The following is a 25,469-nucleotide window of genomic DNA, read 5'->3' as shown; positions in this document are numbered from 1 at the left end:
TGGGCCAGGAATCACAAAAGGGCCTGTGCTGTGCGTGTAAGTGGGGGGGGGGGAGAGTGATGCAACTATGCATGGGCTGCCATAACAATGGAAGAACATCTCAGGCGCCACTCTTCTTAAATGAATCCTCTGTGGGATTCAAAATACATGGTGGAGCTCTTAACGTTGCCATAGAGCAAGAGTACTTGAGAAAGACGTGAAAGACTAGGGGAGAGGCGTGCATGAGGAAAAAGGCCAAGAGAGAGCTCTCTCTCTTAGAGCCAACTGAAGGCATTTCGCAGGGAAAGATACCATGGAAATTAGTGTAGTGGTTAGGAGTGCGGACTTCTAATCTGGCATGCTGGGTTCGATTCTGCGCTCCTCCTCCACATGCAGCCAGCTGGGTGACCTTGGGCTCCCCACAGCACTGATAAAGCTGTTCTGACTGAGCAGTGATATCAGGGCTCTCTCAGCCTCACCCACCCCACAGGGTCTCTGTTGTGGGGAGAGGAATGGGAAGGCGAATGTAAGCCGCTTTGAGCCTCTTTTGGGTAGGGAAAAGCGGCATATAAGAACCAACTCTTCTTCTTCTTCTTCTTCATAGGATTTTCTCATTGCCTTTTTGGAAAATCCAGGTGGAGGGATATGACTTCCATGAGTACCTACTCTTTTCCCCCCCTCTGTCTGAGGAAAGAAATGGCTCCCCAAACTGGCAGCAACCATAGTGCATAGTATTCTCAGTCCCCGTCTGGGAAAGCTCCACAGCAGCTGTGGATGATTGTTTTCTCTCTGATGAAAGAATGAAAACCCCGTTCACATGGCACAGTGATGGCAAATTGGGGGAGAGTGGGAGGAGGCCGAGTAGCTGCTGCTTCTGTGATCCGGATAATATCAGCTAGCACAATCTTGTCAGATCATGGAAGCTAAGCAAGGTCAGCTCTGGTTAGTATTTATATGGGAGATCACCAAAGGATACCAGGGTCACTACACAGAAGCAGGCAGTGGCAAACTACCTCCATTCCTCTCTAACTTTGAAACGGCTGTGAATTTACACACCCAGAATAATTAAAAACAATAATTTTTAGTAAACTCTAGCTTCAGCTGCACTCTGTTTCTCAAAAAGCAAGACCATATCCAGAAGCACGCCATGGCTCTTGGAGTAGGCTTTCTTATAAATCTTCCTACCCAGGTGGTGTTTTGAAATTACTGTGTGATTTATTTTCTATGTGTTCTTCTTTATTCATCAATATTGACTATGTCAATAAACAGCCATGCAGGCTTTTTAGAGTAATATGTACCTTTTATCTCTTTGGAGAAGTTTCCTTGTTTTCTCTAGAGACGCTTTTAAAAGTAACATTGGTTATAATTTGTGTGGAACCCAACAGAGCAGAAACATATTTGAAAATTGACATTTGGTGCCAGTTCTCTTTGGGTGTGAATCAAAAACAGCTCCAGTGAATTCCACAAAGCTGTTTGGAGTTCAACCAGTTACAATTTCAAAAAGGAATTATTAAAATAGACAGAGCAAATAAGTGTGTGCTATTCAGTATGTTAATGGAAGGAAATATGGTCTAGCACAGTGGTTCTCAACCTTCCTAATGCCGCGACCCTTTAATACAGTTCCTCATGTTATGGTGAACGCCAACCATAAAATTATGCAGGTGTTCTTTCACAGAAATTAAACCGAAACTGACCAAAGGTGCGAAGATCCATTGTTCATGATTGTATATAAATTGGTTATAAATTGTATATAAATTGGCGGGCGCCTTCAGAAGGAGTGGCAACAGTGGTGGTGCCCCACCCCATCAAGCTGCTCACCCTGCTGCGACCCCTGTGAAAGGGGTCCTGACCCCCAGATTGAGAACCACTGGTCTAGCAGGTTGGGTTGGGTTGAGCTAGGTCTAATCAATGTGGAATAGAGTGGTATTATAACTTCCTTTGCTCTAGGTTCTGTTCCTAATATCGCATTAGCCTTCTTAGCTGTCATATCACATAGTTGGGCTCATATTCAACTTATTGTCCACCAGAACTCCTAAGTCCTTTTCACATGTACTATGGTCAAGCCAGATATCCCCCATCTTATATTTATGTATCACATTATTATTACCCAAATGTAATACTGTACACTTCTCCCTGTCAAAATAAGTTCTGTTGGCCATGGCTCAATTTCCCAGTCTATCCAGATCTCCCTGAATATCAGCCACCCCACCCAATTTAGTGTCATCTGCAAATCTAATCAGTATACCCTCTATTGCCTCATCCAAATCATTAATAAAATGTTAAACAATATTGGCCCTGTCAGAGAACCCTGCAGTGTACCACTGGTCACCTCCCTCCAAGATGAAGATAAACTCTTTGGGTTCTTTCATCCAGCCAATTACAAATCAATTTGACTGTGACCAGCTTTTACAAACTTTCTCACAAGAATATCACAAGGGACTCTATAAAAGGCCTTACTAAAATCAAAATACACTATATCTACCAAATGTCCTGCATCTACTAAACTAGTCACTCTACCAAAACAAAAATGAAGAAGGAATAAGATTAGTTTGGCAGGACTTATCCCTGAGAAATCCATGTTGACTTTTATTAATCTCCATATTATCCTCTGCTCACGCACTGCCTGTTTAATAATCTGTTTCAAAACCTCTCCTGGTTAAAATGACTGGATGGTAGTTTTTGGGGACTTCTTTTAAAAATGGGGACCATGTTTGCCCTCCTCCAGTCCATTGGAACGTCTCCTGTTCTCCAGGACATCTCAAAGAACTGCTAAAGGTTCTGAGATTTTCTCTGCCAGTTCTTCCAACATTCTACAATGTAATTCATCCAGTTCTGGAGATTTAATTTAAAATTGCCAAATATTTATATACAACCTCTTTATCAATTGTATAATTTATCCCTTCCCCAAGGTGTTGAATCCAAAGTAGATTTGCCAAGCTTTCAGATGTGGCATGGATATCTCTCAGAATTACAATGTCCAGACTCAGGGAATGTTTCCCTGGAGACAATGGCAGCTCCAGAGGGTGGACTCTATGACATCATATCCCTGTTGAGCTTGGAATTGGCCACCCCATTTTAAACCATCCATGGATGCTTGTGAAATAGAAGTCCTGATTTCTTCTGTGGTGTAGTGGTTAAGAATGGTGGACTCTAACCTAGAAAATGGTGTTTGATTCCCCACTCCTTTACATGCAGCCATTGGATGACCTTGGGCCAGTTACAGTTCTCTGAGAGCTGTTCTTGCAGATCTGTTAGTGCTCTCTCAGCCCCACCTACCTCACAGGATGTCTGTTGTGAGGAGAGGAAGGGGAAAGTATTTGTAAGCCACTTTGAGACTCCTTCAGGTACTGAAAGGCAGGGTATTCAGACCCCATCTCTTCTTCTGTATGATTTCTGGGTGTCCTAGGAGAAGTTTTCTGAGTTAACCAGTGGACTATTCATAATGGGAAGCTTCCCCTAGTAGAACTCTGTTGATGGTTTCTTTGCAACTAGGAATTGAGGTTGGAACTGCTTGGAATGGACAGTGAGAAATGAAATGCTTTGCTAGAGATAAGTTGACATAGGGGCTGTACACAATTTTAACAATGTGTGCTGCATTGAGGCATCGCTCAGCAGCATCTTACTTGGGAGAATGCTTATTCCAGAGCTGTTTTTCATGGGGGGAAAAACCTTTTGTATCCTAATAACAGAGGATACATAACTGTACAGGAACCTCAGCTCTGCAGTTGCCAACACAATCCATGAGAAAAGAGCAAGACTCCAGTAGACCTTCTAAACTAAACAAAATTTGAGGGAAGGTATGAGCTTTCATGAGTTGCTGATCACTTCAATATCTGAAGAAGTGAGTGATGATTCACAAAGGCTCATGCCCTGCCACAAATTTTGTTAGTCTTTCAAAGTGCTAGCTGGACTCTTGCTCTTTTTTACTGCTTCAGATAGACTTACATGGTTAGGATTGCCAGATCCCCCCAGTCACTGGCAAGGGGAGTGGAAATAGGGTTGCCAGATCCAGGTTGAGAAACTCCTGGAAATTTGGGGGTGGCACCTAAGGAACTCAGTGGGGGACAATGTCAAAGATTCCACCCTCCAAAGCAGCCATTTTCTCCAGGGCAACTGATCTCTGTAGCCTGGAGATGAGCTGTACTCCTGGGGGGTACTGAGGTCCCACCTGGAAGTTGGCATCTCTAAACACACCTATTCACAGACTACAAAAGGAAATGAATCTACATCGCCTGCACAGATTAGATCACAAGACAAAAACTGTGTATTTCTACGATATACAAGCTGTATAAACAGGTAGACACAGATCTTATGTGGTACTGAGCTTGCCCTACATCCCAGTATTTCTCATTGGAATGCCAATGCCCACAGCTTTTTCAAGAAACATCCAGCACTTCTCTTCCCCCAAATTTCCAAAGGCCATCTTTCAAAAATATTCCCGGCACTGATTAATCTATATTAATCATAAAGAAAGCAATACTACTGCATGGTACCCAATGATGAGAATGTATCACAGCAACCGATTATCCCCAAATAACCTTCTTTGGAAGGTTTTGTTTATCCCTAGTAACAACATTCTTTTTCCCCAAGTTGTGTAAGCTCAGTTTTGAATGTGTCTTTAAGGTCAGTGAAGGATATAGCATTTCAACACTTTTTAAAAGTAGATTTTAGTTCTTCGTTGAGCCTTCCCACGATTAACTTCAGTAAACTAATTTGACAAACCTAATGTTACCTTTCTTTGCCTATGTGATTTTCTTCTTCATTGCTGTGTTATTTACTTTGGATGGGGCCATCTGTTCCCATATTTCTGAAAGAGAATTCTGAGTTGTTTTTCTGCAAGATCACATAACTGGAGCGGTCCCAATTTTTTGCCCATGTCCTTATCAGAATAAATGCAGGGGATTTCCCCCACTACAATATGCAATGCATGGTCCATTTTGGTTTTTAATCAGTAGCTTGGTTTCTAACCTAAGCTATTTGTATCACATCTTCATCCATTGCAAAGCTGCTCACTGGCTATGCAACAGTTTCTTCTGGTGCTTGGTGCTTTCTGTCTCACTGTGAACCACAGTTCTTGCACGGATGAAAACTCCTTGCACCTTTCAATGTCATGCATTGAAAGACTGCTTCTGCAACTTGTTTAAAATATTCCGCTCTTGGAATTATGCTTGAGACCCAATAATACTTTGTTATTTATTTTTTTGCGCCCAATAAAATATGTGCTTGCCACCATCATTTGGGAATGGCACAATGTATCTGAGTGTCCTGCAATAAACACTGAAGCAATGATTTAGGGGCCTTTTCTTCATTGAGAATTGCCAAAGAAACCCAGGGGGGGGGTTAAGGTCCATGGATATCATCACTATTTACTTTGCCATCTATTTTGTTATATTTATATATTTATCCCAGCTTTGTCCTGTGGAGTTCAGAGTGGAATGTATAGTCCTCTCCTACCTTTTAATTCACCAAACAACCCTGTGAGACTGAGCCACAGCAGTTGGCTAAGGATTTGAACCTGGACCTCTCTAGCTGGCGCACAGTTGGATCTAGACTAAATTTTCCAATTGGAGTTTTCCTCTCCCACTCCCCCTCCTCCCCACATACACACTGAAGCTCACGGATCTCTATACAGTACTGCTCTGGGGAATAGGGGACCCCGACGAGTGACATGAAGGGAAGGAGAAATTGTTGGAAAGGAGGATTTAGTCTGAATGCATTGGAAAGGAAATAGTCTGGATCCATCCTGCTGTACCCAAGCTTAAAACAGGTAGTAAAACCTGTTGGAAAGAAGTGATTTCCATTAGATGTTTACCAGTCTGCTACTAGTGACAAGAGTTAGCAGTTGCTATCCTTAATGATTTTACCTTTCTTGCCATGACAAGGAGAGTGTTCACTTGCACAGTATTGCTACTCCATGTTCTGCACCATGACCTTTGATTTCTGTCTTGTCTGTAACTCAGAGCCACTTTGAAGCTCATCAAGAGGAAGGGATGGTGATTTCCCACATGGCTGTGGCAGGAGTTGGAATCTGGATTGCCTTCACATCAGGGTCTACTCTTCGCCTTTTCCACACAGAAACCCTTAAGCACCTCCAAGATGTGAATGTTGCTACTCTTGTCCACAATATGTTACCAGGTACAGGCATGCTTCTTTAATGGCACCCGTGCTTCCTTTAGCAATGCTTAAGTGTCTTATGAACATGACTCCTAAACTGGAAATCTTACTGTACCAGTAACAATTGTAGGTATTTCAGCCACAATTTCATCCTAAATTGAGGTCTCAGGTAGGCTGTTGCTGGGATAGGTTTTCAATAGCAGTTTTTACAATCATTCCCTTGGAAAACAATTACAAACAAAAATTTATGAACTGTGTGGATGGAAGGACAAGAATTCCAGTAAATCCTAGTACTTGCTTTTACTTATTCTGGTGGGACTTAGGAGACCCTTGTTCAAAAGTGATTTTTTGTGGAGAAGTTAAAAAATAGAAAATTCCTGGACGATATCTTGTATAGTTTTAATTGCGGTGTAAATGTGCGTGTATGTACACAAACAGAAAATCAATGTTGACAATAAACAATGGAAGGCAGTCTTACAAATATGCAGTGAAACCAGGAGCATGGAATCTAAGACTGTGACTGATACTATGACTATGATAAATGATTATATATAATGTCAAAGCATAAATAAATAAATAAATAAATAAATAAATAAGAAGAGTCCTGCAAGATCAGACCAATCATCTAGTCCAATATCATGCCTCACATAATGACCAACCAGTTCCTCTGTACAACCAACAGCAAGACATAGAGGCCGAGGCCTTCCCCTCATGTTGCCTCCTGGCTGTGGGATTATTCCTGTGGCTATCACCACATCATCTGGCAGCAAATTCCACATTTTAATCACAAGTAGTGTTTTCTTTAGCCTGTCCTAGACTTACTGCCCATCAGCTTCATTGGATGTCCTCAAGTTCTAGCATTTGGAGAGAGGAAGAAAAAATTATCTTTGTCAACTCTCTCTGTCCCATGCATCATTTTATACACCTCTGTCCCCCCCCCCCCCCACACACACTTTGGTTGTCTCTTTTCAAAACTGAAAAATCCCAGACTCCTCAGCCTTTCCTGATACGGAAGGTGCTCCAACCCCCTAGTCATCAAAGTCATCGTGGTCGCCCTCTTCAGTACTTTCTTCAGCTCTGCATTACCCTTTTTGAGAGACGGTGACCGGAATTGCAAATAAACTTTGCTCAGTGGATGGTGGTATAGGGGAATTATTTGTTTTTCCCCACCATAATTATTTGTTTCCCCCCCTGCAGTTTCCTACTTGAGATTAGTTTTTTTTTTAATTGCTGACAAATGTATAGAAACACTCCTATCCAGTGCCAGCCCTTCTGACTAGCCATATGTTCACTAACTTCAAAATGTGAATTAATTGAAACAAAATAATGTTTTGTTCCTTTACATCCCTCTTCCAAATTCTTAGTATCTCTTTAACACACAAACCAGGCAATCTGTGTTTCAGCGGATTCTACATTCAGTCTGTCATCCTCGTGCCAAAGGAATCCATGTTTTGTACAATGAGTTGTGAGCTTTTTGTGTGGTATTTAGCAGTGTGTATGTTTATACACACATGTTTATACACACACACACACACAATACTTTTATTGGCATAAAGCAGATTAGCAAGATAAACAAAGATAGTCAAGATACATCAGTCTCTCAGTAAACAGGCCAATAGACTATCTGATCGAACCCTAAAATGCAGTTTAGACAGTATTTAGCAGTGAGTATATCTGTGTGCATATTAGAAGAGGGAAAAGCTACCTGGAAAATATTTTGTCTCAGTGGTCATTGCCATGGAAATAAAACAAGGTGTTCTAAACAGTATTTTTTTGGGTCAAAGAGCTTCTGTTAGTCATTCATATAAGTTCTTATGTTATATAACCATCTCTGATATCATTCCCATCCCATTTCAGGGGTTTCTATTTTAACTGAAGAATTCTGATTTGTTATGATACAGGGAAGAAAGTCACAATCGAACATTTTAACAATTTCGGTCTCATTGTTGGCTATAGTTGTAATAACTTTGAAATAACTAAAATCCATTTGCCATTAATGAATAAGGAAGCTAGAGGTTTGTGTGGTGATTTTTAAAACAAACAAACCTGGAGAAAATTGAGGGGAAAATCAGGAAAAAATACTGATCTATTTTTCATATGCTTGGAAAAGCAAAGGGAAGAATTTAGCAGGAAAGATGAACAAACAAGTCCCATAGCAAAATAAAAGGTGCATTGCTCTGTTGAGGAACCTGAAGGAACCTCATTTTTGCACTAAACATTTTAGTTGTCAGTCTGGAAGAAGGGATTGAAATACATCCAAGGCTTTGAAGGGATTGTTTTGATACAGGGGAGAAGACCTGCTATCAAGATAATTCAGTCCTGAAGTGCTTTGAATCAAGTTACAGTGACATAGAGACACTGTGACCCCAGATGACCCAAGGGCCTGGGGACTTGTTTTAGTGTTCTTTCTACTTATGCCTCTTAGATCAGAAATAATTCCTCTGCAATTAATAGGCTTATTCATTAATTCCTCTCCAAGCTACAAAGGTTCTGCTAAAATGACCGTTCTTAAAACTTTGTATTGCAGACTATTCTTCTAGTTCATTTGTGGGCCACTTCCTCTTATTAAGTTATAGCACTGAAAAGGCAGCTGCTTGAAAAGCTTCTAAATTAAAACTCAGTCTTTTGTATGCCCCGATGTTCCTGTGCTGAACGCAGAGGGGAACTGTTGCTAGGTAGCAGGTAGGCACTGCTAGGTTTCGATAACTGTAGTCAAAAGATAGCACTGCACCCAGAACTGATCTGACACCGCATGTATACAACTCGGGCTGATTCCCTCACAACAAGGATTCTCTCTGTTTTGCTGTGAATGCAGAATCATGAGAATTGGCAACAGTTTCTATACAAAAGAGCTTTCTGTGCATTTTCCTCTATTAACCCCTCATGGATATTAGTTTTCCTGCTATGTCACTGGGAGGGTTATTCCTGGCTGTTCAAAAACAACTGGTAATTTTTAAACAAATGGTTAAAAAGAGCTACAGCAATTGCCAGTTTTTAACCTGCCCAGTATTTTATTACTATTTATTTAATGATTTAATGTTTAATTTGTATACTGCCTTCCCTTGCAGGCTCAGCTTTTCTCCCTGACAGAACTCAAAGCAATTTACAAATTGTTTTGTCTTTGGAAAACACACAACCTAAATAAACTAATAAATAAACCAGGTATTTGGTTGAGGCTGGCAGACTCAACAACATCTTTTGGTCTCCCAAAGCCCTCTTCCATGATCTGAGCCATGCTGACCTCCTACAGGTTCATGTTAAAAGTTGAGAATTGTGAATCATAGAATCATAGAAACATAAGAGTTGGAAGGGGACACACAGGCCATCTAGTCCAACCCCCTGCTCAACGCAGTTTCAGCCCGAAGCATCCTAAAGCATCCAAGAATCTGTTATAGTGTTTTGTTATAATCTGTTAAGTTGAATTTTGGAACCACTGTTATATTCCTATCACTATATTTCAGTGTATACCCATGATGTTTTATGTAAACCACCCTGTGCCTTATGGGCAGGCGGTATAGAAATTAAATCAGCAAACAAACAAAAGCACAACTACATTTCTGGGTTCAGTGGCTGGCTCACTTGAAGGCATGGACTTCAATATGGACCCTAGGCCATGCCCATCCCTTGTGTCAGAAGATAGAAAGGAGACAGAAAACACAGCTGAGAGGGTGCCTGAGGGACAGCCTATTCCCATATGAACTTTATCTCTAGAGGCTCTGCTTTGGCAGCCTCTGTCAGCAGAGGCTAGATGGGTGGCAATCCAAAAAAAGGGCCTTCTTGGTTGAGACACTAAAACTTTGGATGCGTAATTTGTACTTTAAACACCTTTTAAGGTCTCGAATGTTTTAATGTTTTGTTTTTTAACGTTTGCTGCCTTGGCGACCTATGGCTGGAGGGCAAGGTAGTATAGATAGTTTACATAACATAAAATTGTGAGCAGCAGATGGCTGGAAAATGGTGCCAATGTGTGTGGGGAGACACCGTTGAAATGTGCCCTTCCTATCTAGACCATGGCGATGATGCACTTGGATTGTGCTTTTTCCAAAAAGGTGTGATCAAAGCAGTTTTTTTTAAATGGCTACTGAAGATAGGGAAAGGCGTATGAGCACACAATGGAAAAATAGAGTCTGAAAGCCAAAGCAGAGGAAAACCTTCATGGGGAAGCAACTTGTAACAGTGTTGTGTCTTCCCCTTGGGTTGCTGGTGAAGTGTTTCTTTCTGATGCTGCAAACTGGTCTAGGGAAGAGGGAATAGCCTTCCTATGACTGGCAGTTCAGAGATGGTGATAAAGACAGAGGGTAGTTCGGTCAGTACCTTGGAAGAATGTCCGTGCTGAATCCTGTGCTGGAGGCTACTAAGCAGTCAGCCGCTGTGCAGAAACTGTCCCTTCCCCCTACTGGTCGTTCCTACTGATGGATTTTCATGGTTCGCTTTTCTCTTCACCCATTCATAGCAGCCATCAGTGATTCCTGTGGGTCACAGCTGACCTTTGGAATTCAGTACTGCTATGCTGAAGTACGAAAGGAGCTGGTGTGTGTTGTTGCTGGTTTTGAAGCAGGCTATCTGAATGTGTAGCCTCATGAAAGTCCATGATGCACACTTCATTGGGCTAAGCAAAAGCAAAAATTATGTTTGGCATGCATGTATTCATAATTTGATTGCAATTAGATCAGTGTTGTGTTGGAACAACAAATGTATTCTGAGGCCCGGTTGTGCTTAAGGACAAGTGTTTTTATTTCTTTCTGAAAGCTCTTTGGAAGTGCCAAGGCAAAAGACATAGAGCTGCAAACAGCAGTAAAACCCTTATTTTTATCAGGTTTCTTTTTTTGGCCTAACTCCTCCTATTCCTTTTAGGAAAAAAAAGAAACATCTGGCTGACCTACAGTGCTGCAGAGCTGTTACCAAGCGGCTATAAGCCTTTTAGTGAAAATTTGCAGTATGTCAACAAATCGCAGACTGTATGCCCTTGCTTTGCACTTAAAGCTTACTCGCCTGACTCCACACATAGTGTAAAATTGCATCCCTGCAGTGGAAACTGCAGCAAGAGGGTTAGAGGGGTATAGAGACAGCATTCATGTGCTGCTGTCCCCACGCTGCTTCCTGCTGGTGACACCTGATCTTCTCACTGGTCATTGCAGAAGTGCCGACCTGTGAGTGTCTCCCTTTGCCCTGGCTTAAAAGGGAACCGTGCTCAGAAAGAGCACAGTATTGTATTTGAGCCCCTTAATAAAGCGGGAGCATACCATGTTCCACCCTGGGGGAAGAAAGTCATATGAAAACAGCCCAGAACTGATTAGATAATTTGAAACTCAGCCAGCAAATATGACTTCTGACACAGTTTGATGATGACGGTTTATGTCTGTACTTGGAATGTACTGTTCGAATCTGCTGGGTTTTTTGGTGTTCCGTATTGATTCAATTTGATTTCTCTTATTTATTTGATCAACCTTCTGGATGTTGTGTATGGAAGACGATGAGCCAGAACTAGGTCTTCGGGTTTCGTATTCGGCTAGCCATTAAGGCATGCAGCCAGTGTGTTCTTGTGTTCAGTTTCACTGGTAGAATATCTGTCGGGATTTATTGATAAGCTAAAACAGTTTAAATGCCAAAAACTAATGCTAATCAAGTATTGAGGCACTGGGATACCAGGTTGACAAACAAAATATCCAAAATACTCTTCTGTAGAGTCTTCAATCTTCTATTATTTCTTTATTCTTTTATGTTCAAAACAGTCCCAACGCAATTCGCCCACAAGCTTTGTCAAGGGACATTAAATTTATTGTTTTCAGACTAACTTCACATTAGCAAATATATGTCTCTTAAACAGAGTATAAGGTTGTTATAACAACAGCTACTCGTAGCTTATGGCGTTCCAAACGAATGCTATGCATGTTTTTAAACATGGAGGGGTTATAACAGAAAGCTTTGCATTTCACTCATCCCATCTACCCCACTTCATCTTCTGAGGCCTTGCTTTTTGAGGATAGATGGGTGGTAATCAGAGAAGAGTCCATTTTCAGTCATGGTACCAAAATTGTGGCATTCCTCCCCAAGGATAATCACGTGTCTCCTTCTCTCAGTGTTTTCCATCTGATGTTCCTTCAGCAATCCCAGTTCCCTTTATACTGCGTGGTTTAATTGCTGTTTTCTGTGTTTTTACGTATGTATGGCATTTTGAGTTTTAATTGGTTTTATTACATGTTTTTTTTAATTAAATGTTTGTTTTATTTCATGAGTTTTTATAATTTTATTGTAAATCGCCACGAGCCGACATGGCCCGGGAGTGGTGGTCAACAAATACAATTAATAATAACATTTATGTTTTTATAATGCTTCCCCCCCTCCATTGTTAGCTGCCTTGGTGTAGTGGTAAAAAGTATCACTTCTATTCTGGGGAACCAGGTTTGATTCCTCACTCCTCCTCCACATACAGCCAGCTTGGGTGACCTTGGGCTAGTTACATTTCTCTCCAAGCTCTCTCAGCCCCACCTTACTTCACAGGGTGTCTGCTGCAGGGAGAGAAAGGGAAGGTGATTGTAAGCCACTTTGAGACTCCTTTTGGGGTTATAAAAAAGCGGGTTATAAAAACCAATTCTTCCTGGTGATTCTGACTGGGCAGAAAGACAGGATATCACTTTTGTAAATAGAAAAAATAAAATATACACAGCTTACTTAATTATGGTCCTGGCTCCCAATAGATCTTGCACTTCCCATCCATGTTTATTGCACTGACCTAACTGGCCCATGTTTAGAGTCTTACTTAGTCCATCTTGTCATGAACATTATGGATCCTTCATGAACTCATTTGACTTTTTATTACTTAATAGGCTACTTTTTTGTATGTTAGCCATTATTTCCCTAGTATTTTTTTCTAATTTCAGAGAGCATACATTTCTACACAGCAATTCTGCTTACTCTGAAGGAAAGCTTCATTTGTTCCTCTTACAACTGATGTCATCTTACCTTTGCAACAAAGGGCACTTTCCACTCATTATCTTCTGTGTAACAAATATATTTTCCTGCCTCCCATCAGTTTCCAGGAAACACAGCATTTCCTCACTGGGGGGAAAATGAGCACAATAAGTTTCCTTTTTGTAGCCGGCCTTCACCTCTTCTAAATCTCAAGTGGCATAACAGAATATCTTTTAAAAAGAGAAAGAATGGATTTGAACAGTTTTATGAAAAGTAAAGCTTTATGGCTTTATAAGCACAATAAAGATAATTTGGTATTGGTGAGAGTTTTTTTTTAAAAATCACAACAAAAAATAAATATTTATTTATTATATTTATATACCGCCCTCCATTTCAGCTCAGGGCGGTTTACATTGGAACTTTCATATTACAATGCAATACAGTAAACCTCTTGACTTTAGTATATATTAACATCTTTAACAATAGGAACTTGTATTGAGTAACACAATTTGTAATTTAACATTTAACACCCAACAATCGGCAACTCAGCTTTCTGCATTGTGATTCTGTTTTTCTTATGTTAGTGCAGTGAATGGTTGGAGGGGCCACTGGGTTTGGGTTGGTGGCTTATTCATAGGTCCTGACCGAAGGCCTGGTGGAAGAGCTCCATTTAGCAGACCCTGTGGAATTGTTTTAGCTCCATCAGGGCCCTGTTGTCCACTGGGAGCTCGTTCCACCAAGTGGGGGCCAAGACCTGGGCCTAGTCTGTACACAAAGGATAATGCACTTTCAATGTGCTTTGGCAGCTGGATTTTCCAGTGCAGAACAGGAAAATCTACTTCTAAAGTGCATTGAAAGTGCATTATCTATTGTGTGCAGACTAGGCCCGAGAAAGCACTGGCTCTGATCGATCTAGTAAACCCAGAAAAGGAAAATGATGGTTTTGAGCCAAATCTGACAATGCAGAAGTATCCTTCAGTGAATAATAATATTGTTCGGTTGTCTCCAAGATTAGCTGTGGGGGGAAAGCTTTAATCTGCCACCTCAGAGATAAATCCTAGATTAGAGAGTGTGTGGTGAAAGCTACAGCCACTAAGTGAGAGCTGGCAGCAAGGAAGCTGTAATTAAATCTTCACCACAATTAGACAAGATCTTGTTCCCTCTGTTTAAGTCACATACTTATAGTATGGAGACCATAATTCCGAGATTAGGTAGGAGGTACCTTAGGAGAAAACCTTCTCAGGCATGGCACCAAAACTCTGGAACTCTTTTTCCAGTGAGATTAGCCTGTCCTCCTCCTTTTACCGTCTTTTGCTAGCAGGTGAAAAAAAATGTGTCATTATTCACTTGGCATTCCTTCCATGAGACCTCATTGTACCTAATGTTTTAATTGCATTTACTGTTTGGTAGGTATTATTACTCTGTTTTTTTAATTGTTTAAATAATGTGTGTTGGGGGGAGGCTTAAAATGTGATTTTATCATGAGTGTTTTAAATTGCTAGCCACCATGGTGTCCCTTCTAAGGGCAGAAAGGCAGACTACAAATTATGTAAATAAATAAATAATACTAGCTTAATGTCACACAGTTGTAGCAAAAAGTGCCAAGAAGATATACTGTACATACAGCATCCTGAACACTTAAATTGTGACATATAAATTATGCTATTGCTTCGTAACATCTGTGTTTGGCGTGTCAGTGATTATAGCATTTCAGTATCAGGGCCCAATGTGTCTCAAAGCCCGTCAAGGATATTTGTGTTTTTGTATGTGCATAGCTGCTCCCAGTATATCTTCACATTGCTGTAGTTACTTAGTCAAAGATTACTTTCCTTTGCTACTGGAATTAGGGATGTTAATGGAGACTAGATAAGATGAAGAAGTGGTTGTAGGGTTCTGGCTCTTTTGGAATCTTAACGGCTTGCATCCTGGTTGCGTTTTCCCTAAAAGGCTCCTTCTGGAATGTAAATCATTTATTGAGTTTAGTAATGGTTCAGGAGTAGAAATAGAATGTACAAAGCTGTGTACCATATAAGATCTACCCATCTAGAAAAGTACACAGAAATAATTGCATACATTCACCTCCTTACATGAATGATGTTTGGATTTATCGAAGCTCATATCTCCATTCAGGTGTTTCCTCATTCCCCAGCATCTCCATCATTTTAAGAGCAGGGGATTTCCGTCTGACCTCGCTTCCAACTGTTGATTCCCAAGCTTGTCTTCTGCTTTCAAGAGGTTAGATTGCTAGATAATCGCTTGTGATTTTTACATGTGAAAACCTTGTTGTTTCACTGTTACAAATCACTGGTTAGAGACTGCAGTAGTCACGTTGTGCTCTGACAGGCCCTGAGTCCTTTGCCCTTTTCTAGATGTTATTGTTGTCAGAATATTACAGATGGTCTGGCAAAGGGTAAAAACTAAACCCAGAGAAGGTAGACAGTTATATCCAAGTGTTGTTGACATAAAATAAATAGTCAAAACTGTGTTTGCTTAGCTGGGGTGTGCAAATACAAGCATTTGCATATTTTGGTTTCAGTTATTTGACAGCTGGAGAAGCACACTCTTTTACGTGATGTTGCTGTGGTATCACTATGGCCCATTATGCACGGCCGCCGAAACGGCGATTTCGGGTCACATGGAAAACGCGGAGGGGGAAGATGTGACGCATACCGGTTATGTACGGGGCGGGGTGCGACGGCGGCAAAACCCAGAGTAACCGATTATGCACGCGGTGATCCGGGCGCCGCTTCTGGTTGCGCCCCGCTCACCCGGAAGCTGCGCTTTCTTCCGCGTTTCACTGACGCGGCTTTTTCGGCGGCATGCACCGAAGCTGCGGCCAGTTGCAGCCGGCTCCGTGCGTTATCGGTGATTTTAGTCGCCGCCATTCCACTCCGAATGTGCGCTAAAACCCCCGTGCATAATGGGTCTGTGGCAAAAAAGGCCACTAACTTATAAGGATTTGCTGCAGCCGTCCTATCCATTTCCTCAACGAAGGAAGATATTAAATTATTAGTATTTATTGTATTTATCACCCACCATTAATAAAAACACAGAATAAAAAAACATAAAATGCTATATACAATAAATAATTAAAAATCTAAAGCATCTAAAAACAGTTCCATCCTTAATTGCTTATTCTAAATTCCAGTGGCAAGGAATGCAAGAGGGGGCAGATGAGTCTTACTGGCCCCAGATGATATGAAATTGGTGCTTTGCCAGGGAGGCCAATTCAATTAAATGATGTTATAGGCCTGGTGGGACAGCTCTGCAGAACCATGCAATTTCCTGCAGGACTCTGATCTCCTTTGGAAGAGAATTCCACCAGGCCAGCTCCAGGGCTGAAAAGGCCTTGTCTCTGTCTGAGACCAGTCTGATCACCTTGGGGTTGGGGACCCAAGCAAATTTTGCTGGCTTGACCCTAATGCCCTGGGGTGGGGGAGAAGCAGTCCTGCAGGTATGATGGTCCCAGACCATTTAGGACTTTAAAGGTAATAACCAAAACCTTCATTCTGATTCGGTCTCTAATCTGGAGCCGGTGCAGCTGGGAGAGCACAAGTTGTATATGTGCCATGCGCGGCATCCCCGTATGGCTACATTTTGGAACAGTTTGAGTTTCCCGAGCGGCTTCAAGGGTAGTCCTGCACAGACCAAGTCTGGAGGTGACCATTACATGAATCACAGTGGCTCGGTCAGGTGTTGATAGATAGGGTGCTGCTGTGCCTGTAAGAGATGCTAGAAAGCCAGGTACATAACATTTGTGACCTATCTATCACAATGTCAGGTGATGAGCAATTTCTCCCTGTTTTGCGTGTACTCAGGGCAAGGAAGTGCAACAGGCATCTTTCAGCTGCAAAGCAAACAGGAGTATTGAGGGTGAAGAAACTGATGTGAGCACAGCCAGCTGTTTGGCAGTGGCTCAAGCAAAACAACGGGACGGCCAAATCCTTTTGCACAAGCTGACCGTAATTTATAGCCGAGTATCAGTTATACCTTCCGTTTTGTTGCTTAAAACACGGCTGCCACTAGGGATTATATTGTTGCATTTAATTTTACAACCAAGCAAGAAGGCAGCTACCAAGCCTACTGTGAAAACGAGCTGTTTGGCATCCCAACGCATAGCTGCCCTCAGTACTTCCAAGGAGATAATTTTCTCAGTTGGATTGCTGGGATTTCCCCACTGCTAAAACTGACAACACTGACTGAATGGGCAGGCCATGGTAGTGGGAGCAGCTGGCAATCTGATTCCTGCTGCTAGTGCAAAACAGTATTTCTGCTAGTTGGAAAGCTGTGACTGGTGTTCTCTGTATTGGCGCCCTGTGCTATAAAGGCCTCAAGCTTGTCTGAGTTGTGCTTCCTTCTTTCATGAATAAGGCCTTGTGCATTTGGAGGCTAAGCACTAGGTAGTCTCTTCAGGTGTGGCCGCCAGCTTCCAGGTGGGGCCTGGAAATCTCCCGGAGTCATAAATGTTCTGCAGACTGCATAAATCAGTCCTCTTGCAGAAAATGGCTACTTTAGGCAGTTTACTGTATGGCATTATACTCCATCCTGCAAAGGCTCCACTCTCAGATCTCCAAGAATTTCCCAGCCCAATTGGTGACCCTCTTCCTCACCCAAGCAAAATGCTCTGAATTTTTCCTATGTGTGGCAGAATCCCACACTGTATCACAAATGTATTCAGATTGCTGCCTACAGCACAGCTGTTGTGCATGCTACATGTGGTAGAATGTTGTGGGGTTGGAAAACATAAGATATACACACCCAGGTGAGTTTTTTAACAGAACTAAATTTGAGACTTGGCCAAGAAATGGAAAAGGCAAGAACTACCTTCAATAGAAGACTGGTTGAACAAACTAGCGGACTTTGCCAAGATGGCCAAACTGACACTGATAGTCAATGGAAGAACAGAAGAGGCGTTTCAAGAACAATGGGGCCCTTATCTGAATTACTTAAGAACATAATTTAAAAGGGGACTGAAACGGGGAATTAAGTGTATCAAATGAAGAGCATAACCTATCTTTCTCTGTATTAATAATGTATACTATTCGTACTGTTTTATCTTTAGCTTTGGAAAATGAAATAAAAATTCTGTAAAAAAAAAAAAGAACTAAATTTGAGACCAATGGCACCTGTAAGGCCAACAAATTTTTATCCTAGGTGTGAGCTTTTGTGTACATGCACACTTCCTCAGGCAACGAAATAGGAATCTTCACAGTGCAGATATACGGACAGAGTAAATAGGCAAGAAATTAGTCAACAGCATCATGTAGGTAGCCCACAAATATGCGGCATAATATCTCGCTAGAATAACAGTGATCAGTCCTTTGGGTTCAATTGCCATTCACCAAAACATAAGAAGAATAAAAATGTTAAGGGTAGTGATCAATGGCAGATACAATGGCAGTTGTGAACAGAAGTAATTAAGAGACTTGTTGCTAGCCCTATCTGTTTCCACCCAAGCATGGAAGCAGCCCCACAAGTGACAAGTTGTGGGGATTTTTGCCATTACCGCAGAAATTAGGACCACTTTTAGTATATGGATGTATCTTTCATTAAAAAAAAAATCTCCAAAGGACTGCCACGTTTTTCATAGCAGTGTGCTTATCATTTTTGTCATGAATAAATTAAGCCTTCAAGTTTAGAGCCAAACTATAAATTGCTTTTAGTGATGTTGACTTTGAACTGTGTATATGTTTAAACCAATACCAGAAAATGCTGTTTTTCTCCTCCTTTGCATTACTGTGAACCAGGATCACAATCCATACTGTCACTGTCTCATGTGGATTTCTATTGACATGAATGATAATCATTTTGTCCAGGGTTCTGCTTGACATGCATGGAAGCAGCACCCCCATGAAAAATCCATATTCTGCCCAGTTCACAAAAAAATGTGTGGGTGGAGAGCATAGCAGAACTTACAACGTATTATTGCTACGGTTCAATAATAAAGGCAGTAACAACAGTAATTTGCAATTACAATTACAATCTATTCAAATTTATGTAAATAGTTGTAATTTAGTGAAAAGATGAAATATTTATATGTAAATATTTGTAAGGTAGCTAAAGAAGACACGTTTCACCTTCCAGAATTTTTAGGCTATTTTTATTCCAGCCTTTCATACTGCAGTTCTCTTGTTTCCTAAGAGACTATTTTATTAATGTCTGGTTGTGTACTTTGTCAAACCACGACTGGTGCTTCTGGCATTATTTGGGAGGTCTAAGGACTTCTCCCTAACAGATGCCCTCCTACAATGCTAAGCTGCCATTTCCCTGCTAGCCAAATGTTATCAGGGATGCTTTTGAGAAATCCTTCTGAAACCACATTCATATTGTAAGATGAATCAGTCAGTACTTGACTGATTTTTATTACTATAAAATTATTACAAAAGTAATAAAGATCTCAGAAAATCAAGGGTTGAACTGGAACATTTGCGTACAATTGTGAAAAGTGTCAATGCTTAACTGACATTACGTTTTGTTTGTCTTTTGCAATAGTGGGATTTTATATATGTTCTCTGCAGTAAAATTACTTTTGTACTGGCAAAAATCATAGAATGATACAGCACCATTTAAATCTTGCAGGACAGCATCGGGTTTCTGTCACCAGCCTTTTGGCATGCCATGGTCTTTTATTGGTTGGGACAAATCTAGGGATTATTGTCGCCCTCCCGGTTCCTCGCTTGCAGGGAATCCCAAAAGTAACTGGTAAGTAGAATGTTTTATTTAATCTTCTGTGGCCCATGCTAAATTAGTGGTCTTTATCCAAATATATAACTTCCACCATAATGCAGATAAACACGGGGAAGGGACTATAAAAGTGAATTTGTTGCTATAGTTTCAGCTGAGGCTATTAATTTCTTGGCATATAACAAAGTGAAAGATGATGTTAAAGAAGTAATACCACCCCATGCTTTGTATATGATCTAGCTAGGTGACCCTATTATACCAAGCAAATATGTGAATTGGGGGGGGGGGGCAGTTGGTAATCCACACGTGGGCTGGCTGTGGATCTGTTGACTGTGCTATTGACTTGGGAAATTTACACAGGTTTTTGAATCTTTATGATTAATTGGTGGATAACTGGTGGATTTTAATCTTGCATTGCTCTTGCACAGTTTTCCCATTAAACTGGTTGAACAGCTAGCCAGCTGCCTTTCTAGACCACTTCTTCAGTAAATAGGTAAAAAAAGAGACTATTATAGTGATTTAATACCTTACAGCAGGGGTAATCAGCCTGTGGTCCTCCAGATGTCCATGGACTATAATTCCCATGAGCCCCTGCCAGCAAACACTGGCAGGGGCTCATGGGAATTGTAGTCCATGGACATCTGGAGGACCACAGGTTGACTACCCCTGCCTTACAGGACAAATTCCATTATGCTGTGGGGCCTTTGATTTTTAAAGCTTTTGTCTGGAATCTAAGAAAGAATTTTACTTTAGTGAGACCAGCATCATTATATAAAGAGATGAAGGGGAGGGTAAGATTGATTGAAAACAAGGCCTTTGGCTGTGGATTGTGGAGAAAGCATGCAATGCTGAGATAGCAGAAATGCCAAGTAAAACAAGTCAGCTGATCTCTTTACTCATGCTGTTGTGAAAGCAGAGAGAACAAAGCATGAACTGTATGTCAACTTCAACTGAGTGTCCTAATTTTTTCTGATTTGTTCTAGGGGCAGAAGGTCACTGTAGTATGTAGCGGGCTGTTCTAATGCCTTTTAATTGTGGAGGCAGAATCTGACTCCCTCTTGTGTAAAGGAAGGAGCCTCCAAACGCTGTACCTGTCCAGTCCTTCTGGGGTGTGTGTGTGTGTTCCACTTTCCCCACACCACAATACGGATTGCAAATAGCAGAGGCAGGGAAACTCAGTATGGTGACACCAGACCCTTTGGGAACTATATTTAAATGTTATATGAATAAGGAGAGAAAATTAGAGGAACATTGTTGCAATGACATCTGCAACATGTCACCTGATTCTTGGAGGACAGGAATTCAGCAATTGGACTTCCAAACCAAAGATGTGGTAAAACAGCAGGAATGGTGGTCAACCCACCCCTGTATGACCTTGATGTAAAGACATTGTAACATGGTGTAGCTCCATTCATTTAATGGCCAGCAAAATAATGACCTGTGTGATGAGAATTCTTCTTAATTAAATTTATTTTCTTTTTGGCTGCAGGAAGGGGAATGGTCTCTTACCATGCACATAACGGCCCAGTTAAGTTCCTCGTAATGGCTTCCATGACAAACAAGCGTAGCAAAAGCAAATCGAGGCATAGTCTGAATCAACCTGATTCAACATCGAAAGATGATGACCAAAAGAATGTTTGCAGTGAGCAACCCGGTGCCTCCCTAAGCAACACAGATGATAATGCTGTTTGGCTAGGAGATTCAGTAGGCTCTATTGCGCAAAAAAGTGATATGTCTTCATCTTCAGGGTCTCTGACGTTATCTCATGGATCTTCCACCACCGAACACAGGCCTGAGGAGAGTGCTGTCTACGAGCTTTTGAAAGATGTTGCTCTTAATCAAAGCAAAAAACGTAGATCCAAAGAAGGGAAAGCAATCTCTGTACTAGTTATTTCTGGAGGCCAAGGGCATAGAAGAGTGAACAGAAAGTCTAAGCCACAACGACCGGACGAATTGGTTTCATCTGTAATGATTTGGCAGATTCCACTATTGAATATCTAAAACCATGATGCAGTGTGACTTGGTAAAAGACATCTGCTCTAGCTCCAGAAGGCTAAAATTCGTCATGATGATCCCTCTTCAAAAGAGAATGGTGGTGGTGTCATCATCTGAAAAAGGAGTTCTAAGCTAAGGTGCATCTTTGCTAAGGTCTACTCATATGACTAGCTCCATAGATGTCAATAGGACCAAAAGATCAAGTAAGGCCTCTAAAGATCTCCCGAGATATCCCTTCAAGAACTGTCTTCAAAATGCTTAAGTCTTAATGCTTATCTGTGTAACAGAAATATAACTTTATTACAATTTCAGTTTAAACAATTTTTTACAATGTTGCCATTATTTATATTCCAATTTTATGGCCTTGAGCCCTAAATGAGAGACAAGAAACAAAAGGTATTCTGTTGATGGGCTTCTTTTTCTTAAGTAACCTCTTTTTACTAAAGCAGCATCATGCATGTGGTGCATGTTTTACCCAAGATTTTTGAGCAAAAACCCAAGGTTTTTGAGCAATATTCCAATATGGTCTCAATTCCAGAGCACTTGGATAATTTGTCATGTATAATCTTTAAGGCACAGACAAAAAAAAAAAGGAACTTGGTCAAATATTTGTTTTAGACTTATACTCCTTTGAAACAAACAATACTAAATTTTATTTCTGGTATTTACAACTATGCAGAAAATAAATTTTAAACACCAACATGTGTACATTTTACACATTTTATTTTAGAGTTTTCTTCCAGTTGAATCTCCTACCCTGAATGCAGATTTTTGTTAAGCAGTAGGTATATGTAACATTTTTTTCTTTCAGTGCTTTCGTTGTACATTCTGTTGCTGGCAATGGAGTGTTCGCCATTCATGTGTATATTGTATATGTTTGGGGTTGTGCAGGGTGGGGCAGGATCACAGAAAAACAAACGTTATGTGATGCTTTGGAAAGAATAGTAACAAAAGAACTGTAACGTGAAGGGGACACGATGACCTCATAAGGTAATGAATTCAGCACTATACTAATATATCAAATGCCTTCTGAAAGTGCATATTATTAATGCAAGCTTTCATTTAAGGTTGACTGATACTCACTTTAACTATGATTTTAGGTAAAATCCACTGCATAATATGTAAGGGAAAGAAGCCTACCATAGTGCCATATTGCAAGGAAAGAGAAATTGTTGACTCACAGCAAGGTGCACAAACCCCTTTTGTGCAAACTCCGTTCTACACTCTCTTTCACTTTGAGTGGTCACCATATATACCTGGGATTCAGGCTAGCCTACAACGTCCAACTCTGCTACAATTCGGCTCGCTCAGTCAACAGGTACATGCCCTGCATAGTCCTGTCTCAAAGTAGGAACATTCCATCTTCTCCAAGCAATTTTAAGATGATATTGGAAGCCATTTCATGAGGTATGAGCCTTCTTGGGGCCTGGAACTTGCTGGAATTCAGGTTGCATAGTAAGGACTTTGCGAGCGTATACCTCTGGTAAACCAAGCAATACATTATTCTTGGACTTCTGAAGATTGAACTTGGATGAATAGAACAGTGGAATTGGTGGTGACCTGCAACAATGATGAACTCTTGGCTATGTTCATCCTTTTGTCCTTGACGCAGGGGGCATTGCAATGGAGAATTCAACTTGGGAAGATAACATTCTATCTGGTTCAGCCTCCAGGATCAACAAATGCTAGAAGGTGTGAACATGAGTTCAGTATCGTTGGTCCCTGTGAGAATCATTTACACTTTTGCATGCTGGCTAGCAATGTGACATTTGTGACAGATACACAGTCACATATGCGTAAACACCGTGAGACCCTCAATTCAGTTGTGCCTGATTGATCCAGGAAAATATACAAATGTCAGCAGAGAAAGCCAAATGTTATTGAGAGAATATTCAGAAACAGACGTGAATCCTGAGTCCTGTGTTGCCGAATCAATGGACACAGGTCAAAAAGAGAGTGGACAGGTTTTTTTAATGAAAGCTAGAAGGACCCATGGTAATTCCAGCTCTGGCTTTTTGGATCATTTCCCAATTACATAGATATTAAACCCATTTTTTGCAGGTGCTTAAATAAACTCTTTTGATTTGAGGACTGCATTTGGAATGCTGCTGCATGTGCTTCTGCAAAATAAAGGCTCTGGTGAGAAGCAAGCAGATGCCTCAGGCACAGTCCAGCAAAGCTCCATTAGTCCGAAAGTCAATCAATTTCAATAGAATGTAGGCACTTAGCTGTTTGCTCATTGAGTGCTCCCATTCCTTTGGATCGGCAGCTTAGATGGGAGTGAGGGTGACCTTTTTGTCTATTAATAATAACATGATGCATGTGAGAGTCAAGGTTACAGCCATCAAAAAATTATGTAGCAGGTTAAGTTTCCTCGTGGACTTTCATTGCCATTTGCCAAGTTCCTAAGAACTGCGAAGCTATTGCAGAAGTGTGAACTTGCCCTTCTTGAGCAGCCACTTTCCTGTTCCTTATGGGAAATTTTGGTATTGAATCTCATGGAGGTTTCAAAGTAAGAATCTGAGACAGGGCTTTGGCAATAGCTGTCCAAGTGAAAGGTTTCAGGCCGTCTCGGCCTTGAACTGTTCTTTGGATACTTGATGTTGAGCATTGCTAATAAAGTATAGACCAATTGACAAAATATATGCTGCTAGATGTTATGGTAAAGAATAGCTTTAAAGTATTTTACGAACTTGTACATCAGCTAACATACTAACCAGTAACCAAGTATAAAATATAATATTTGCTTTGTAATATATTGCAAAATGGTACCACATGGTTTCAGTGTCAGGCGCAAACCAATGTTGAGGCATTTCTAGAGTCAACAAATAGCTATCGTTGCGAGTGTTGCTAGGTGGACCAGAAAGCAGAAGTCTTTGCAGAACAGGAAGAACTTGTGTATAACCACTACAGTTCATTAAATATTTTCTAACCTTTAATAGTATGAATGTTATAACCTGAGCCATAAAATGTTTGTATTTATGTCCCAAATAAACTCTGAAAAAAAATGTTTTAAACCCCACCCCGGTGAATAAACAAGTCTTCAAAACTCTACTTTGTGGTGTTCTCATTGTACAGGACAAGCACACACACACACTTTGTGCTCTGCTGACTAGAAATGTCACAGAAAGGATCTTCTTGAAGAGATACAATTAAAAAGCAAATACAATATGCATTAGAGCAGTGGTTCTCGACCTCCCTAATGCAGTGACCCTTAAATACAGTTCCTCATGTTGTGGTGACCCCCAGTCATAAAATTATGCAAGTGTTCTTTCACAGAAATTAAACGAAAACTGACCAATGGCGTGAAGATCCATTGTTCATGACTGTACATAAATTGGGTTTTTTTCCGGGGTTTACCAGTTCAGTTCTGCCTCTTGTCCCACCATGCTGATCTCGCTTTTTTCCACTGCTCCAGATAGACACCTGCAGGAGGAACAGCAACAGTGGTGCCCCCCCCCCCGGCCAAGCTGCTTGCCTTGCTGCGACCCCTGTGAAGGGGTCCCAACCTCCAGGTTGAGAACCACTGCATTAGATTATCCTTAGTTTTTTTATTTTAATATATTGATGATTTAAAAGCTGATTTGACCACCATATGCATTATTGTAGTTTGGAATAATCCAGAGGTGGTCTGGTCCTGTGTGTGACATGGGCCCCTGATCAAGCCATTGTAGTAGAGCACTTCATGTCAGATTGGGAGACCAGGTTTGAATACCCACTCTGCCATGGAAGTTTGCTGGGTGACCTTGGGCCAGCCTCAGCCTAATTCTACTTCACAGGGCTGT

General features: G+C 41.0%; 1 protein-coding gene across 4 annotated transcripts in view; it reads left to right on the top strand.

The window, feature by feature from the left end:
• The window catches only part of ARHGEF10 (Rho guanine nucleotide exchange factor 10), a 110,363-nt gene extending 85,625 nt beyond the window's left edge, over positions 1–24,738 (top strand). For all 4 annotated transcript variants that reach the window (XM_077309355.1, XM_077309345.1, XM_077309335.1 and 1 more), the window contains 3 exons: positions 5,940–6,114; positions 19,585–19,707; positions 21,179–24,738. In XM_077309355.1, the coding sequence (XP_077165470.1) occupies positions 5,940–6,114; positions 19,585–19,707; positions 21,179–21,690 (810 nt within the window). In that variant the 3' untranslated portion in view covers positions 21,691–24,738. The remainder of the gene's footprint in view (positions 1–5,939; positions 6,115–19,584; positions 19,708–21,178) is intronic.
• Positions 24,739–25,469: the final 731 nt, after the last annotated feature.

Source organism: Paroedura picta, chromosome 1 (assembly GCF_049243985.1).
Source record: "Paroedura picta isolate Pp20150507F chromosome 1, Ppicta_v3.0, whole genome shotgun sequence".
NCBI lineage: Eukaryota > Metazoa > Chordata > Lepidosauria > Squamata > Gekkonidae > Paroedura > Paroedura picta.
This window is presented reverse-complemented; position numbering and strand designations above follow the sequence as displayed.